This window comes from Pteropus vampyrus, unplaced genomic scaffold, assembly GCF_000151845.1.
Source record: "Pteropus vampyrus isolate Shadow unplaced genomic scaffold, Pvam_2.0 Scaffold177, whole genome shotgun sequence".
NCBI classification, from domain to species: domain Eukaryota; kingdom Metazoa; phylum Chordata; class Mammalia; order Chiroptera; family Pteropodidae; genus Pteropus; species Pteropus vampyrus.
The window spans coordinates 1,167,295-1,186,708 of NW_011888958.1; the positions used below are offsets into that span (position 1 = coordinate 1,167,295).

The following is a 19,414-nucleotide window of genomic DNA, read 5'->3' on the forward strand; positions in this document are numbered from 1 at the left end:
TAAGTCACCCTACCTCTCCCCAATCCATCCCAGAAATAATGCAAGCCCTACAAAACTGCAAGTGTGTGTTTGAAGGGGCTTCACAAAGCTGGGAACCTTTTTCTCAAGAGTATGGCTTGTCTGGCTTGAGGGGCTCATTGGAAGAAGCTGCAGCACTTTCCTGGCTGGCAGACAGCCACAGTTCTATCTTCTGTCAAATTAGTACAGTGTTAACTTACTTCAAAGTCTAGGACATCATCACAGGGTAACCAACAGGGCATTATGTGGCTTTCAATACTAACAATAATCAGTGTTGGAGACTTGTACAGCCTCAATAATCAAAAGGAACATAGAAACAGAAACCTTATTTGAGAACATTTGCCCTTTAATTTGCATTTAAAATGTTTCTTTAAATATTTCAATTACAAGTTCTGAATAGTGAAGACATAGATGCTGCAGGCACTCAGTACTGGCTCCCATCCCTTCCCCCCACCCAGCCCCCCAGACCTTGCTTCTCACTCAAGATACAAATGGGCACTCTGCACTAAAAATATGGCTCCCAATGTCAAGTGTCAGCAGCCTCAGGCCTGGATGCAGTTGGAGTCAAAGTGATAAAGCCCAGTAGCTTTCATGACGAGACGTGCATTTAACCATGCTCCAAGGAATTTCAATGATTGTGCCCAGACCCACCAGGCAGTACCTCAGAGGTGACACTGGTTATTTCCCCCATGTACTAGCATCCCGGGGCTGGTTTCCACCACAGTCCATCCTCCCCCAGACCTGTGTTCTGCAGAGGAAGAGCTAAGGTCCCGCTCCCTTAGGGCCAACGTGCAGGAAGGAACAGAACTGCCTCTTCAGTCCACTTGCTTATACCAATGGAATATAAAAGCTCAAGTCAATCTGAGCGAATCCACAAAAAGCCTCCCCACCTCAATCTCTACCAGGCTCCAGCCTTGGGTTGTGACCATCCCCCACTACCATGATTTGCTAGAATCTGCTCTAAAAAAAACAATGTGTTAGAATGGTTCCTAGCAATCTGGAAAGGTTGGTACAACCACGGTTGTGCATGATTGTGCCAAAATGAGCCTTCCTGGGGCGAGGCTATGACAGAGTGTGAGGGCAGGCCTGGGTTCTGCTCCCTTCTTGTTTACAACATATAACCTCAGGGTGAATCTGCCCTCTTCCCCTCAACACTGTCGACACCCCTCCTACCCAGATCCCCTGGCCTGTGCTTCCTGAAAGAGGTAGAAGAGGCATCTTGAAATCAATGATGAGAATGAAGGTGCATTTAAGAAGCGAAGCAGCACCTCCCGGCCTGTGGTCAACACCTCCACACAGGTGGAATCAGGTGAGAATGGGCACAGGCAGGACAAAGGCTGCTCTGAGCTTGGGAGGCATAGCACCCTCCTAGGTGTCTCTGGAGAATACACTTTCAAAAGATTGAAATTTAATCACATGGTCCCCAGTGGTTTCCCTATAGCATTCTGGCACAGGGGAGAAGCAAGATCATTTCTGCAGAGGGCTAATGGAAGAAAGGTAGGAATATTAATTAATGAGCATCCGTTAAGGCTCTCTCCCTCTCTCCCTTAAGCCTAAGGAAATAAGATATTCGAGTGTACGAGAAGGGTGCAGAGAGGGAGAGAGCCTGGTAGGAACACCAAGAAAAGACATGTGACTGCTGGTTACATAGTGCCCTGGGTTCCTTGCTTGAGGCCAACAGCATGTGCCTGTCGGTCACCAGGCTAACCTGGGACCCATGTGGGGGCAGGGAGAAGATTGGTTTTCAGTTCCTGCATGGTCGATGTATAGGGCATTTGGCTTCCTCCTAAAGGTCTAGTAGGAGGACTCTGGGATCCTCTACCGCTGCCTTGATTTTGCGGAGAAAAGTCACAGCCTCTCTGCCATCGATCAGCCGATGGTCATAAGTCAGTGCCACATACATCATGGGCCGCACCTCCACCTGCAGAGAGAAGTTCACAAGTTTGTCTGCAGTAAGGCAGAGAAAGCCCTGCTAAAGGGGGATGAAGAGAAAGCACAGCCTGTGAGAAAGTTTCCAGTTCCAGAGCCTTTCCTATTGGTGTTGCTTCTGGCTACTTACAATATCTTCAAAAGCCAAGCCTTACCCTTAGCCCAAAGCTCCCCCACATCCCCCACGTGGAAACAAAGCTTAACCAAGAAATCAGAAGTCTCCTCACAACTGCCTTTATAAACACGCACTGCCCTTTATTCATCTGTTGTCTACAGAAAAAGGTTCCCCTTTGGTTCTGGCTGCTGTAGTTTCTTCTGCAGGGTTATAATTTTCTTCAAAAAAATTTTTAGGGGGGAAAATAAAATGTCTAAAATAAATAAATTAAATGTTTAAAAAAAATTTTAAACCAGGGGTCCACAAATTCTCCGAATTGTATCAAAAGTAGGATTTATCAGGGAAGATCTATGATTTTCAGATTCACAATGGAGTTTGTGACCCAAAAGGTTCTACATAGAGGACTCCCAGAAAATGTTTTCCCACTGACATGTCATCCAGGACCAACTCCATACCCTTTGACTTCATTCTCTAAACTCCCAGAGAACTTCTAAGTCTTATCCTACACTTGGCAGCTGGTAGACTACTCTGCGCTGTTGTCCTCTATTTCCCATAGGCAAGGGCCTGGCCTCCAACAGCATCCCCACTCTCTACAGCACCTAGAGAATGAAGCCTGTTGACTGTACCAGATGAAGGAGCAAGCCTTCTTAGCTCAATGTACATCAGAATCATCTCCAGCCTCTGCTCCAACAGGCCCGGGAAGGGGTCCAAAAATCTGCATTTCTAATAAGTTCCCAGATAATGCTGATCCACACTCCACGACTTGAGAATTACTGCCTTAGCTATTAATTAGAAACTAAAACAGAACTTACGCCTGAAATTATAGTGAATCTTTTATAATTAGCATTTAGATTTCCCTCTCCTCATTGCCTAGTCCCTAGGACATTAGCTGTGATGGTTCATACCTTGCCTCCCACAGCTACTGGCCTATCGAAGATGGCATGCATGCCCAGGATGGCGGACTGAGGGGGGTTGATAATGGGTGTTCCAAAGAGAGAGCCGAAAACGCCTCCATTGCTAATGGTGAAAGTACCACCATCCATATCTTCAATGGCAAGTTCATTCTTTCGAGCCTAAAAAGAGGTATTTCATTATTGAAATGTAAGGTCAACCCAGCTTTCTTCACCTAAAGGTCGAGAATGCACAGTCCACATTCTAGCTTCAGCATGAAAGTTGTTCTGCTGAGATGCCTGTGACTAGTGCTCCACCAGAGGACAGGCACAATGCCTTTGGGTCCTTTTTTTCCCCCAGCAGGTCTCACTTGATGAGATCTTCAGTCACGAGAATATGCCATACAGAGATCTGTATTTCGGCTCTTGTGGGTGACTGCTGTTCTCAGGGGCTATGCACTCTTTATGGAACCGGGTGAGGCTCCAGCTCTCCAAGCACTGCTCACTGGTGAGCTCGTCCTTCCCCGGGCTCTCTTTTCTGACCTGCCCAGCAGCTGATACACATGCTGCTTTCTAGTTTACCTTCTCTCCCAGTTCACTGATGGTTTGCTCAATATCTGCATAATTCATAGATTCCACGTTCCTGATGACTGGAACCACCAAACCCTGATGAATGTGAAAGACTATTTTCAGATGCAAAATAATAGTATCCTTTACAGTTATATCCCTTGATTCAAGCCATGGTCTCCCCCACTTCCCAGAATATCTTAATTACTTAATGTGTTAAATACTTTTAGACACATTAAGTATTTAGACGTGACATTAAAAGAATGTGGTACGACAAAAATAGGTTACTCTTTTACTAACTTCCTTCTAAAAAGATAGAATTAAAGAATGATCTGCCCCAAGGGTCTGCTTCTTCACACCTCCTGCTCCAACATACCCGTGGGGTGGCCACTGCAACACTGATGTCAATATAATCCCTATACACCACCTCTTTGGTTGCATCGTCAATCACTATGAGAGAGAAAACACGTGTTACATACAACTCCCCAAGCCTAGACTGATACGGTATTATTTGTACTAGTAGAGTAAAAATCCACAGTACTTGGGAAAGTGTGGGCTGCCCAATCAGCATGAAAAGCATTGCATGACAAGTGGCAAACTCCTTACTCCCGTGCCAACCAATGGTAACATCGCCCAAGTGCTGACTGAGCCTGAGAGAAGAGCATCCATCCTTCTGGCAGCCCTCAGAAGGGCTCAGCACACTGGCTCACATATGATAAGTATACGCTAAGTTCTTGTTAACAGGCCTTCCCTCAGCTGAGAATGGCCAGATGTAAAAAGTGCTCCCAAAAAGACAAATTAGCAAAGTGGGTGGGGAGGTGCTGCCCATTCTGCTGCCCACCCTCAACAAAGGGGACAAGGGGGAAGGAATGCTCTTTCTAGGAGACTCAGGGTGGTCTGGCGTTAATATTGTAGCTTGAGATAGCAAACAGCAGCTGAAAATTTAGATCCAGTGCTCATGATAAAATACAGGCTTGGAAATCTTTTCCACAGAAAGTGTATGTTGTATTGTTAGATAAGAGACCCGGAAAAAGCATGTAAAACTGAGAAAGAGGCCAAGACAACTCGGAAATGCCTATGTGTATGGGCAGGCAGAAGGGATGGATACAGCCAATCAGGAAGCATGAGAAGAATGGAAGAAACAAAGAGGTACACATAGGCACAAAATGAAGACAGTCCTTCTACCTACCTAGAGCATATCACTTGATGGAAGGGACTAGGGCTTCTATTTCTAGATCTTTAGGGACCCTGGCACTGCTGAGGGTTGCAAAGTGCAATGTCCCCTCTCCAATCTTCCAGGGAATAGAGAAGTGTCTCAACAGGAAAGAGAACTGCTTGTTAGGTCAACATTTCAATGATGTAGTGAGTAAAACGGAAGGAAAATGATCACCAAGTCCATAAAAGTGGGGCCAAGCCCAAGGCCTCCCAATAAGGGCCATCAACCAGAAATCAAAGGTCATTCTGGAGCCTAAGCCAAGTGTGGAAGTCATGCCCCAAGATAACAGAGCCCTTGGGAAGGTGGGTGCCAGAAAACATGAGCTTCCATGGGCCCTGACGTGAAAAGCCTGGAGAGCTGGGCTGGCTGAGAACTTCCCAGCTAGGCGCTGGAGGAAAAACCATTCTGTCCATCTAATAGGGACAAAGTAATTATGATACTATTTCAGAAAGGTGAATCAAGAAATCCCTGGGAAATGTTTCCACAGGTATGAAATAAAAAGCCTGTTGACTCCCATCTTTTGTGTCTGTGTGTGTGGGAACAGGTCTGTGTTCCCATACCTCCCAGGACCTCTGTGATGCTGGCCACCACAAACTCACCTGCATTTACAACAGGCTGCTCCTGCAAGGCAAAGGCTGAGGCCTTCACAAATGCTGACATGAAGCCCAGTTTGAGGTTATGTTTCTTCAGAAAAGCATCTTTGTGCCGGGCCCTCATCTCTTGGATGTTACTGCAAAAACACATTACAAAACAAACTGACCACAAATGAAGCCTTGATTGGACTTTCATACCGGCTTCTAACTCCATGTACACAATTGAGTAAGCATTTTTTCCCCCTCACCGTGTACCATAAGTTCAAGTTTTGAAATAGTCCACTAGAGGTCAATGTAATATCCTTGTTTCATTATAAAACCTGAATACAAAAGAGCCAGGTCCAATCTGTCTTGAAGGTGGCTTGAGTCCTTTAGAGGGCTCCCTCAAATTCCAGAAGTCACAGATTTCAGTGACAGAGAACATAAACAAGAGATCACAAAGCACACCAGCATCCTTGCCCTGGATGAGAAAGTGATTTCTAGCTATACTAAAAATCATGAGCTATCTACCCTGAGAAAATTTATATGCATAAACAAAGTCTACAAAGTAATATTCTTTTTATATCTTATTAGAATTATTTCCAAAAAACCATGAAACCTGATTATGACTTCCTTGTGACGTTTCTGTCTCTTAATTGGTGAAGACAAACCCCAAAACACTCCACAGGTGTATGGGCTCCAAGTGAGCAAAAGCAGTTATGACTATAGACAGAAAGGTATATAACCCAGTGTTCATTTAGGCTCATGGGAAAGATAGTAGATTAATTCATCTCCCAGAGTTAGTAGTTACTTCCAACTGTTCCCTTTAAAAAGATGCTAGCACCTACTGCATGTGAGGGTCAATGATGGGCACCAAGATACAAAGACAATAAAGACATAGCTCTTGCCCTGAAGATCAGTTTAATGGACATGGTTTCCTTGGTATTTAGAAAAGTGACCATGTATGGACCTAAGCTTTTAAAGTATGAGCAGAAGAGCCTTCTGAGAAGCCTCTGCAATAGCCTTTGTTCCTTCAGGACTAGTTTTTCTACATATATACCAAATAGGTACTGCAGTTAGTGGGAAATGGCTTTCCCATTATTTTGCTGCTGGAACTTCAGTATTTATCGGAATACAGGTCCGTGATGGAAATCGAATTTAACTTTATCTCAGGCCCAAATGCTCAGTTCTCCCTTTCTCCCTATAATGGCCTAATTCAACATTAACATGAAAGATAAGATGGTATAACTTTAACTCCCCTCTTCAGACCTTTTGTTTTTGAAAAAGGAAGTTTTCCTAGGGGGACTGATTGGGTTTAAATGTTTGTTTTCCTGAGTCTAACCTTATTTAGTGCTAGGATTACCACCCTAAAGACATTACTGGTTCCCAAGACACAAGAGCTGCAGAAGAGGGAAAGAGAAGTGATAAACATCTCTGCTCTCAAACCTGCCCAAATGCTATTGTCTGGTCATTAAGTAGTTTCTATTTCAGAGCTATGCCCTTGGAGGCAGAGGCTGGGACAACAGGGGAGAGGAGAAGGTCTCAGAAAGGCCCCTTATGGGTTAGCTCAGCACAAGACCCAAAGGGCACTCGATGGAAACCAGATTACTGACTGCAGCAAGACCCCAGGCTATCGTTAAGTGACACCTCGATTAGCTGCTGAAAGGAGATCCAACTATTACTCCCACCTTCCAATCAAAGCTGTTGGGCCAACTGCATCTTTCAAGGCAACAAATATTTACATGTTTCGTCTTAAGAAATTGGGTAGAATTTCAAAGTCCAATTCAATTTGTGTACAATTTGGCCCTAATGCATTGAAACCTAAGCTGCAGTCTTTGTGATTCATTAGTCAAGGTCCTACCCTATATGCTATGGACAGGAGAGAAATCTTTGTTTTGAATGACATCAAGTCTTTTTAGGAAGCTTCGAAAACAGAATGGATGACGTCTACTGAAACAGGTCACAGAGCCCTACTCTGAACAATGCCACAGCACACTGTCAATAAACCATTCCTTTCTCTATACTTCTCAGATCCCTTCCAAAGGAAAACAAATTTCTTTAATGAAAAACAGATTATCAGACTAAACACTTAGGACAAAAAGCAGCAAAGAAATGACCTGAAGACTTGATGATTTACCCCCTGAATTAAACATCAACTCTTATCCCTGTTATTCAAAATATTCTGAACTACGGATCCAACTTTCTCAACTATTCCTTCCTACACATATTCCTCATAGCAAATATTTCTCAAACGTGTCTTGTATTTTCTCGTCTGTGTCAAATCCACATTGTTAGCATCGTCTGGAATGACCTTTCCCCACAATGTTACCTGTGTCAAAATGCCAGTCGTTTTTTAAGGCCTATTAAAAATCTCTTTCCTCCAGAAAAATCTTTCCTGACCACACCCTCCCTTCTTCTGCCCCGCCCCAAAAACAAATGATCTCATTCTCTTCACTTCACACTCTTTGGACCCTTCTGATAAATATTTTTCTAGATTTTACTCTGTGTTTATCCACACCAGACAGTAAGCTCTAGAAGCTAAGGGGCTCTTTTCATTCATCTTTGTACCCCCCTCAAATGCAGCATGGTACCTTGAACACAGTAAGCATTCAAAAAATACTTGTTAAATTTAACTTCATTCTCTTCCCTATAGTGCTAATACTTGTAAATATCAAAATCTTAAAGAAAATAGGTGAGTCAACAATTAGCTTGCTACAGAAATGGTTATACAGTAAGTCCTCACTTAACACCGTTGACAGGCTCTATGACTTTAAGCAAAATGATGTATAAAGAAACCAATCTTACCACAGGCTAATTGATATAAATAAGAGTTAAGTTCCTACAACATCTCATTAATGTTATAACAATATGATGTTGAACAAAACAACATTATTCGCGGACCCACTGTACTACATTAGCCCCTTTGGTTACTATTCTAAATTTTTTTTTAAAAACACAACTTGTTTTCCATTTCATTATCAAAGCTGGGAAAGGTGAAAGGTGTAACAAACCTATGCCTTTTCACTGACACAATTCTGAGTTGTTTAAGGAGCATAAAGAGCAGTCCCTGTGAGAAAGAAACGGTATGGTGCGCTGGCTCTGGGAATTCTGTCAAGTGGTTCTCCATTCTAAGGGGTAGACCTCGGCATAAGCCCTGGTTGCCCTAGCTCAACTTGGCAACTCACAGAGTTTAAGTCACAGAGGAGGCAGGCATAGTATTAGCAGTCAATGAGAGAACGAAACCAGTGGGCCACTGTTTAAGTCAATAAGCAGAACGAAGCAGTACCTCTTCCCTGTTAAGTAAATTTTGAAATCAGCATTAGATGGGGACTGGGGCAAATTTAAGTGTTCTTTAAAAAAAGGGGCCTGGAAATAAGAGGACTAGAACTCTCACCTCATGTCAATCTCATTGAAAGTTGTCAGCATTGCACATGTGTTCTGGGCCTCCTTCAGACGCTGAGCAATGCGCTGCCGCATCCTATTCATTTTCTCCTGAAAGTGAAAGTGCGATAAGTATTGACACTCTGGGTCTCTGGATCAAGCACTCCCCCATTTAGTTCAAGGATGTACCTACCTGCCAGGAGTGGATGATAAAGGACTATTAATATCTACGTACAACGAGAGTCTCAGGCTTCCTCTCTCCTGCAGACTTGTTCTTTTGATCGAGAACAAGAAAATAGACAGAAACTACTCACTCAGATGTGCCTAAAGTTTGACCAAGAATGGAGGCCCAAGAAATGGTCTGATTTGAAAAACAAAACCAACTTATGAAAAGGAAGAATGTGGTATAGACCAGGAATCATTATAGAAAGGACAATTTCTGGTGATAATGACTCGCATGAGAATAGCTATTTGTGGAATGGAAACTCACAAGCAATAAGCTTTTGAGGCTATCGTATTTTTAGGAGGTATTCTCAGACAGAGGAACCCACACTCTTGACCATACTTCCTTGAGGTTTTATGTCTGCCTCTGACAACTACTGCTACTGGGTAGCCCTCAGCTAAGTATCCCGGAAGTATAGGAATAGAACTCACTAAACCACCTCTCCGAAGTGTGTATTATTGTGGGAGGGAGGGGGTGTGTTACTAAGCTACCATCCCTGCAAATATTTTACTCACTTAAAGCATTTCAGTGGTGGCATAACATAGTGGGAAAACCCACTGGACAAGTGTTCACTCAGGTTAAGTCTCATCATCTGACCATTCATGACTATGAACAAGTCACTTCCCAAACTCAGTTTTCCTGTCAAGGCCAGGAGAACAAGCAGCCAGCCATTCAAAAGTCGGGACCACCATACCCACACTTCTCAATACTACCTCTCTGCCTCTTTCCTGGAAGTGGTCCTCAGAGGCTTACCCGATGTTCTGAACGGAGACCTTTGCCAACTTCTGGCTCAGCTACTGGACGAGCAGCAGTGGGTTTTACTGCAGACACTGAAAACAAAGAGGGGGGAATACAGCTGCATCAGAAAATGAGAGAAACATTTATTGAGTTTGTGCCAGTGCTTTCATACTGTTCTGTCACTTAATTATCAAGATATTCTGAGATATATCTGTACCACTCCCAAATTACAAATGAACAATTTACTCTGAGTAGTTAAGTAACCAGCCAAAAGTCATACAGCTATAAACAGAAAGCTGGGATGCAAACCCAAGTGCGCTGATACAAAGTCTAGAATTCTTTCTACAAAGCAGAGAGTAGAGCCTGTTCAGAGCCATCAGTCTCAGACTTTGCTCTGTGAGGGAATGCGACATTAGATGAGATGTTCCTCCCACATAAGGACACATGGGAGTTGGAGGCTTACCCGGTTTGCTAGCAGGAGGTTGTGAGGGCGAGGGCACCGGGGGCATCTGAGTGGGTATAGATGCTGCAGGGGGAGGAGGAACTGCCGATGCTACAGGCTCTGCTTTGGGGGCTGCGGCAGCGGGGGCTTCGGCTGGCTTTGCCTTAGCAGGAGCAGCTGGAAAAAAAAGAAAATAAGATGCTACTGGCACTGTCTGGAATGGAAGGCAACCATCACAGACACTAAGCAGAATTTAGCAGCAAAAGCTCGATCTCCAATCAATTAACAATGCGCACTGGATATTTTCTATATATGCAAGGCACTATGAGATATACACAATGATATAAGGCACTATTAGTCTATTCTCCACGGCTCCTAGATGGTCTACATCAGTTAATTAACTTAACTCAGCTGCCTTCCTGATTTTACAAGTATTTATTAATCATCAAATTCAGCAAATACTTTCAAAACAGCTCCCAAGCCCAAGAAAATGTAAACTTCCAAGCAAAAGCAGCTCAGGCAATTTAAGATGTTCAAACATATAGATTAACATATTTCTAGTTATGGTACTACTGACAGTCTCATCTTCTATTTTAACACCATGTTAAAAAATAAAAGTTTAAATAATTAAGGGCTCATTTACACTTAAGAGTTCAAAGCATTTCATCTAGATGACTCTAGCAGGAGGTTGTGAGGGCGGTCAAGTAATAAACTCTCAACTTTAAATTAGATGTTTATTTTCATTTTACCCATCTAGACATTGTAAATGGTTTTATATTTAAATTAGAAGACCTTATTTTGAGGAATAAATTATCAGAAGATGGAATTCTTCAACTGAAGAATCGATCTTATTCCCTAGCCTCTACTGCACATTCTTTCCATTCTGGGCTTCTACGCTGCCCTGGCCAATCTCAATGATGCAATCTACCATCTCTGCTACATATTTTAACAATGAGAAAGAAATAAACTTTAGTAGTTACAGCATTTAAGAATCAGAAAAAATTGTTTTCTTTTCTAATCCTTAATATTGACTCTAAGGTCCAGTACAAATTCATTTCCTTATTTCTCATTTCTTCCCAAGAGAAAAATCTTCCTAGAAATGTTATGAGAATAGATGTGAAAAAACTACACTGAATTCTCCATAATAGACACCAGGAAATATTGCTGCTTTTCACTTTAGAACAGCGGCTCTCAGCCTTAGCTGTGTATCAGAATCACCTGTAGAGCATTAAAAGCAAAGAAAAGCTATGATACGTAACCAGAATCTGGTAACCCTAGATTTAATATATCAGAATCCCTGGGCCATGGAGTCTCAGCATTTGTATTACTTTTAAAGCCCCCGTGTGATTCTGATGCAGGATTGGGAAGAAAAAAAATCACTGTCTTTAGAATCTTTTTCATGTCTATTATATCTTTAAGGTCCAGCATAAGAAACATACATGGAAAGAACAGAGTATTATGAGGTTTAATACTCTTTTCTAGAACTTGACATTTAAAGTTCACACTATATAAATATCACCTTTCTTGTTCCTTCAACTAAGGGTAACTGGAATGCCAAACTGTCTTTGAGGTATCAAGGAATTAGTACATTATGCTCAGCCCCAATTCCAAGGAGTAACACTGAAGACCTTGACAAGAATTTCTTTACCGCCAGTTTTCCTGAGTGTGAACAGAGGAGTGCCTCCTTCTACTTTCCCCCCATCAGGCACCAAAAGAGCTTCAATTACGCCATTTGCTGGTGATGGAACCTGCACAGATGTCTGAAAAGGGACAAGAGATGGAGAAAGAATCTAAATTTTTACTCAGCATTAGAAAATTAATTGTATAGCATCTCAAACATGAGTCATAAGAGCTGCAACATAGATTACAAGACTGCATAGAGAAATGCCAAGGCCACATTTTCAGAGTAGGAGTAATGACAAGTCAATGCTATTGTAGAGTCATTCTTTCTGTCCTTTCTCAAAAACATGAAAGCAATATTAAGTTAATGTGTTTCTAAGTGAAACATTAAAAGCAACTGGAAACAGCTCATGCACACACAAAAAGAGCTACAAAACTACGAAAGTATATAGTACATATACCTAGAACACTCTAAAATGAAATGTTTAAAGCTTTATTTTCTTTTTAATGAGCTATTCCAACATTTCTACAACTGAGGTTAAAGCCAGTTAAAAATTATCTTTAAACAACGATTAACTCTCTGTTTCTTTCATTAGGTTAAGAAACCAAGAAAAATTGGCACTAATATAGAACAAGCCTACCTTGTCAGTTTCAATCTCACAGACCACTTCATCTTCTGCAACTGTGTCTCCAACAGCTGAAAAGACAGTCAAAGGTTACCTGTTAGAGAAGCTTCCAGTAGCCACAAAATCCTTTTTAGCAGGTGTTACAAGACCCCTTTCCTATAGGGTCAGGAGAAAGTACGCTGAACGGTTAAAAAAAAAAAAAAATGGTGGAGGCACAGGTTCCACTGATTATCATGGAGGTGGTGATGGTAGAGGGGACTTTTATAAAGTATTTAAACTTAAGAAGTGAGAGGGCACTAAATCTTACCTTTCTCCCACCTAACATCCCCCTCTGTGACAGATTCTGCAAACGCTGGGGTTTTGACTGTAATAACATCATCCTCTAGGAAAAAAGCAAAAAAGAAAATCACATATGGACAAGAAAGTCCATATTTTTCCTTTTACATTTCTTCTTTAATTAAACTCAGTAAATTGTTGCTCTTGCCATTTAAACTGCATTCCCAAGAAGGCAGGGAGCTATCAGTACTTACTGCACACAGCTGTAGTTCTGAAGAAGCGAATGGTGAAGACACTACTGTTGTTAATGCTACAAAAGAAACATAAAAGTAAACTCCTTTAGCAGGTGAGCCACTCACAGTCTAGATAGGCACTATGGATTACCTTCCCTTTAATCAGTGTTTCTCAACCAGGGGTGTCCACCAGTGTCACCTGGGGAAAGTTTTTCAAAACATACTTGTCCAGACTCCATCCTCAAAGATTCTAACTCAGGTCTAGAGCAGAGCCTGGATGCCCTGGGTGTCCTAAATAGTGAGCTCCTTGTGTGAGTCCAGGACCCTATTCTGCAATGAAATACCAGCTCTCACAAAATAGACTTACACTTGGTTCTCCAAAGAAAAAGATAGCATCTTGGCCCTTTTGCACAGTCACCAAAAAGACTTAGCTTCCTAATAGGTTTTTAAAACAACAACAAAAAAAACTAAATCCAAGTAAGATAAATTGCATGCCCTTTGGGTACATGCCATTGCGTCACATACAATGGAATTTCTGACAGTAGGATTATTGATTTAGATCAGATGAGGAAGCAAGACAGGACAGTTAACTAGTAAGTAAAACAAGGTACGAGGGGTGGGGAACTCTACCAAAAAACTCATATGGTATTTCCTAGTCTGTTCTCTTGCTACGAGGCAGCACATCAGTCCACTTTGGACTTATTCAAGAGGAATCTCAAAAGATCAAGATATTTTTTTGATGTGGCACTAAATCTAAACAATGTAAATCGGAGAAAGGTTGTCTGTGTGCATTAACAGTAGTTACCTCAAGAGAGGGAGGAGAGCAGATATAATACACACACATACACACACACACACACACACACACAATCTTTGGTTATCTGTTACATATATATACATTTTGGGAGAGTGATATGGACTGAAAAGGACTTTCACTTTCCACACTTCAGGACCGTTTGAATATTCTACACCAAGCACCTTTAAAATAGGAAAGTAAAAGATTTAAGTTGCCGTTTGGTGTTTTTGCTTTTATAATGTCGAAATAACTATAAGGTCTGTGCAGAATCAAGAAAAAAATTATGTTAAAAAATATAAAACACAAAGTTTCCGTGTAAAATGTATAACTATGTATAAGTACATGCTCGTGGGCAAGAACCAATGGGTAATGTATAACGCAGAGACTGCTCTATAAGGACAGTCAAAAACCTGGTGCCCTGGCTGCCTCTGGGAATAGGAAGTTGGTGGTGCTGGAGGACAAGAATAAAATCTTCGCATGGACACTTTTTACCTTTGAACTATGTAAATGCATAACCTATTAAAAACATAAGACCAAGAAGTTTTACGATAAAAGGTTTTTCAAATAAAGTGGGTACCTTATTCACAGAAAAAATACAGAACACAAAAAGAGTTATGAGGGTGACAGCCTAATCTAATGTGTAATCTTATTCTTCAAAGTTTAGGATTTTAAAAAAATACTTTCAAATAGTTATTTGAAAGTTATTTGTTGTTCTGATTAAATTAACTATTAGTTAATTTAGTTCAAATTAACTATTTCAAATAGTTATTTGTTGTATTTATTGCAGAGACTTGTGGTTGCTCCAATTTTCAATGAAATTGCAGATGAGTAGCACATTAGGAATCTCTATTTTTTTCGATTATAAAAATATTAGGTGTTCACTGTAGAATATTTGGAAATTTATAATGGGATTATACCAGACAGTAGAAAATGGAATCATTTTATAACCTGCTTTTTCTTACTTATCATAGTGTGAACACATTAATATGGCATAGTTTAACCAATTCTTGTAGTTTGGCCATTCTAAGAGAAATCTAAGTATACCAGGACTTCTACAGTATGGATTCCTAGAAATGAAATTGCTAGATCAAAAGGTACATACAGTTCAAGGACTTCTGAAAGCCAAATTGCCCTCCAGAAATAAGTAATTTACACTTCTAGTACTGAGTGCATTATTTCTTAAAAAAAAAAAAAAAAATCCCATTGTGATGCACAGTGAAGCAGCAACTAACAAATTTTCATTTTGAAGATCTTCCCTGCAGAGAAAGTAGTTTGATAGCTGTTTAATAGGTAACTAGAGAGCATCCTCTTACTGCCACCTTGAAAATACTTGGAAGGTAAAGTAGCATTAAGCAATATTCATAAGCAGAAGTTAATCTGAAACACACATGGGTGGCCTTTTCTCCAAACTTGGCATTATGCAATAATAGCATTCCCTCCAAACTAGTCAGAGTCCCAGGACTCAACTGACTAGTCTTTTGCTTTTTACTGTTTCTAAAATGAATAATTGTTACACCAAGAGGATGCTCTCAATCTCCACAGTAAGTGTAACCTCCAGTCCTTCAGCTGCACTTGTATCCAACCAGAATATTTAAGGCGCCCTTCTATATCTATTCCCATAAAAAAAGTGTTGGAACTTCACTTTCATTATAATCTAAACATCTGAAGACAGGTACACTCCTGGTCCACCACTTGACATGGGGCGGAAGCTCAAGATACATCACATATTATAAGTTAACATCAAGGTTAGGTCTAGGGACTCAAAATAAACACCTTGATTTCCAGCCTTGGAAGCCAGTGAAGAAAGCAAATGGTCAACTATAGAACTGGTGTCTTAAATACCCCGTAGCCTCATTATCTGTGCTCCCAGTGATACTTACACAATCTTCCTGCTGTCAGGGTAACCCGGTCCCTGACATAAGGAGACCCCTGGAAGAAACAAAACAACTCTCAACCAACAACTCTTATTTTATACAGGATACCTGCTGGGAATAGAAAAGTCTGTTCACCCCCTAACTCTGAGACAGAGCAGGATCAACTACAGGCAACAATATAATAATCACTCAGAACTCTGCTTCTCAAACTTTTCCACCAAAGTAATCATAATAGTAGAGAACAACAGGTATGTGGGGTTGAGAGTGGGTACGTGCTTGAGGAGGAAAGGGAAGAACTGTAAGGGCATAGCCTGAAGCAGTTTTATAATCTTATTTACCTTGAAATTTATCAACTTTATCCCTACATGTTTTCATAATGTCTCTACTCTCCAAGTCTTCAAATACAATTGAAGTCTGAGAAAGACAGATGATGGCTTATCCTGTGATACACACAGCATAATCTGAGAGAAGCCATGGGCCAGTGGGAATGTTTGGTCTGGGTTTGTTTCCCTGATTACCTAAAATGCACTAAGCTGGAAGTCTTATTGCCTGAATCCTAGTAGCAAAGACTGGGCGACTTTAGGCCCAGGCTCTCCAGCTTGTCCTAGGGCTGAGCAAATCATCCCTCCTTTCAGTTTAATGAGGTCTTTCATGCTGATGACACTCAACAGGTGGGAGCCCCTTTCTGCCCACAGTCCTCATCAAAATAGGGACTTCCCCAGCTGACAATTACTACAGCTGCCTCGCCTGAATATATTCTTTCATATATCTTATTTTTTTTTTTAGATCTATTAAGAAGTCTTTATGAACCATGGGCTCAGAAGACACCAAATGGGAGACAGACCTCTCTTGTGCCCACCTTCCCAAAAACATCCTCAGGGTTTCAGAGTCAAGTAAGTCACCTATGTCTAGCAGCCAATGACTCTGGAATACAAATCCCTAGGATAGCATGTCTTTGAGCTAGAAGAGCAACAACCCATGCTGATTTTTAGAACCCTGATTCCAACTTAGAGTTCATCCTACAGCAAGTTCATTTGTATAGCGCTTTAGGGTTTATAAAAAGCTTTCACAAAATGACTTCATTTTGATTTTTGTGTCTCACCACTCCCTGAAGTGGAAAGACCATCTGCCATTAGTTCCATTTCATATATAAGTAGGGCTTCTGGAGGTTATGTTATTAGCCCAAGGTAAAGCCCTAAGCCTCAATGCAAAACCTCAAGTACAAGGTTTTTTCCATTGTTCTGGAGAAAATGGAGAAAATGTTTACTGACATTTTGGAGAAAATGTTTACTGACATTTTTCAGGATTCTCAGTTAAAAATCTATTTATTATTGTGAGTCCTCTATAAGTTAACACTGTGCTAAGGCGCCTATGTTCTCATGACTCTTAGGATAAAGTCCAAAAACTTTACACATTCCTATCCTGTCCAGACCTCCCTACCTTTCCAGCCAGACAGGCTTCCTTTCTATTTCTATGACCAGTCAAGCACCTTCTTGCCTGAAAACCTTTGCACAAACAACTCATTTTGCCTGGAATATCGTGCTCTTGGCCAACTCCCATGTATCACATCCTGCCTTAAATGTCACTTCTTCATGGAAGCCTTTACTGACATTCCCACTGCACTCTCCACCTCCCAAGCTGGGCTACATCATCCTACCCTCTCACTACACCCTGCATTTCTTCTCTGTAGTAATCACAATGTAATTATGTCCTGTGTATAAATGTATATTTGCTCTCTCTCCAGCTAGAACGTAATATCCTTGATAGAGACCCTCTGTATTTCTGTTGCCTAGCACAGTGCCTGACAGGTAGTAAGAACTCAGTAAATGATCTGTTGAGTACATGAGTTAATGATAACATGGTGGATTTAAGAATTCAGGCTGTGAAGTCAAACAGAACTGGCTTGACCAAGGTTGAGTGACTTTGGTCCAGGCACTTAACCTCTCTTAGCCTTGGGTTCTGCATACGTAAAACAGAATACTCCTTGTACTGTTTCTTGATGATTAACTGAAAAATGCATAGAAAGCACTCAGAAATCCTACAATAAAATCGACTCATTGAACAAATATTTATTCCAGGCATAAAAAAGTATTATTGGGATAAAATCTAAATCCTTCCTGTAGTCTCGACACCACCTTCTAGCTCATGCCACTCTATCCCCTTAACCAAAATGCTCTGGTCAAATCACTTTTTCTCCCCCCAGTTCCAAAACACTGCCAAGCTCTTTCATTCCTTGGAGACTTTGTATATGCTATTCCCTTTCCTTCTGTTTTTCACTGGGATGGCTTCTGTCACATCCTCCAGGTCACCTTTACTAAAGAGAACTCTTCTGTCCACCTTCATTTGTTTCCTTCTCAGCATTTAACCAAAATTTGTGATGGTTTATTTGCTTAGCAATTCACACTTTGTCTTTCCCACCAGACTGTAAGCTCCAGGAGGGCAAAAACTGCCCATTGCTAGAACCCTAGAGAGTACCTATAGTGCATTCAATAGTGCCTGACACCCAGTAGATACTTACTTAGTAACTACGTGCTAAATGAATAAATGATGGCTGTTATCACTAAATAAGCATTTTGTTTCACTCCTATCTAAACATTGCATGGAGAAACATAGGCACCCGGATTTCCTCACATACTGCTCTGCCCCGGAGAACATTTTAGGTGACAGCAAGGGCAGAACTTACCAGGCAGGGAACGTCTCCCTAGAGGGCAGTTCCCCTGTTGAGAAAGAAGATATTATCGACGTCACCCAAGATGAATGGAGGAAAGAAACAGCTTTTTAAGTACAGACTCAAAGCTGACCAGGTGCTGGTGACAGGTGAATCTCGTGACTCCAAAAGGAAAATGCAACAGCCAGGGCTCTCTGTCAGCACACTGAGCCTGCCAAACACCTCAACTTCCCAACAGGACTGACACTCACTGACTTTAAAAGAGAGGGGACGGGCCCTCGTATTCCGTTGGGGGACTCCACAGCACCTCCTCTCAAACTGAGTCTCGTGTCGGGGCGGGCGCGGCTCTGGACGGCTCTTCAGCTCGGGCGCGGAGGGTGGGGTACAACGGGAGACCGGGCGCCGGCTGCCCCGGGAATCCGAAGGGCCGCTGAGCTCCGCAAAACGGCCCTGAGGGCAACGGCGGCCATGGGCCACCCAGCCCGCGGCCTCCGCGTCCCGGTGCCCTTGGTGCCTGGCCTGGCCAGCCCGCCGCGCCCCTACCCACGCCCCCGGGCTGTTCGTCTGTCCACCGGCGGGTTTCTCAGCCGCCCTGGCCTGGCCAGACCGCACCGTACCTTCTGGAAAGCGGAGAGCGAGCGGCTGAATGCCCGGGACACGCAGCGGGACCGAGACAGCATCACGGTAGCGGCTGCAGTGGCGGCGGCGGAGCCGAGGGCGGGCGGACACCGGATATAGGGCCCGGCAACGACCGGAAGTGGGGCGGGCCGCAGCACCCGCCGGCGGGGAGGGGTGTTCGGGCGAACCACTGGCGGGAGAGGGGAACCCATGGGCGGGCGAGCAGCCCGAGCCTCAGCCCCGCGGTAGGAGCGGGGAAACCCACAGCTGTTGGGTGGGTGATCTTTGAGCCTGTTACTCAGACATGCCTGCCCGGTCTTACACTTGTGTGGCCTTGGGCAAATGACATTGTCTCCTTGAGCCTCAAGTTCCTCAAATATAAAAAAAGCAATAGTCACTTCTCTACCTTCCTAACCCCTGAACAAGGAAACAAAACCGCCAAGGATCCTCTAAATCAGGGCCTGGTGCTCCTATGAGAATCTAATGCTTGATGATCTGAGGTGGAGCTGATGCAGTAAGGCTAGCTCTGAGCAGCTGCTGCAAATACAGATGAAGCTTTGTTGGCTGGCTGGCTGGCTGTTCACCTCCTGCTGTGCCCCCCCCCTCCGCCCC

The 19,414-nt window shown here is 42.5% G+C and overlaps 1 protein-coding gene across 1 annotated transcript; it reads right to left on the minus strand.

The window, feature by feature from the left end:
• Nucleotides 1-342: 342 nt before the first annotated feature.
• DLST (dihydrolipoamide S-succinyltransferase) lies at nt 343-18,937 on the minus strand. Its single transcript, XM_011370861.2, has 15 exons — nt 18,802-18,937; nt 18,200-18,233; nt 15,523-15,571; nt 12,868-12,923; nt 12,645-12,719; nt 12,353-12,408; nt 11,740-11,851; nt 10,113-10,268; nt 9,665-9,741; nt 8,702-8,799; nt 5,335-5,465; nt 3,896-3,969; nt 3,535-3,618; nt 2,968-3,135; nt 343-1,939 (listed from the first exon to the last, which is right to left on the minus strand). The coding sequence occupies exons 1-15, from the start codon at nt 18,862-18,864 to the stop codon at nt 1,805-1,807; spliced, it is 1,368 nt and encodes a 455-aa protein (XP_011369163.1). The 5' UTR covers nt 18,865-18,937; the 3' UTR covers nt 343-1,804.
• Nucleotides 18,938-19,414: the final 477 nt, after the last annotated feature.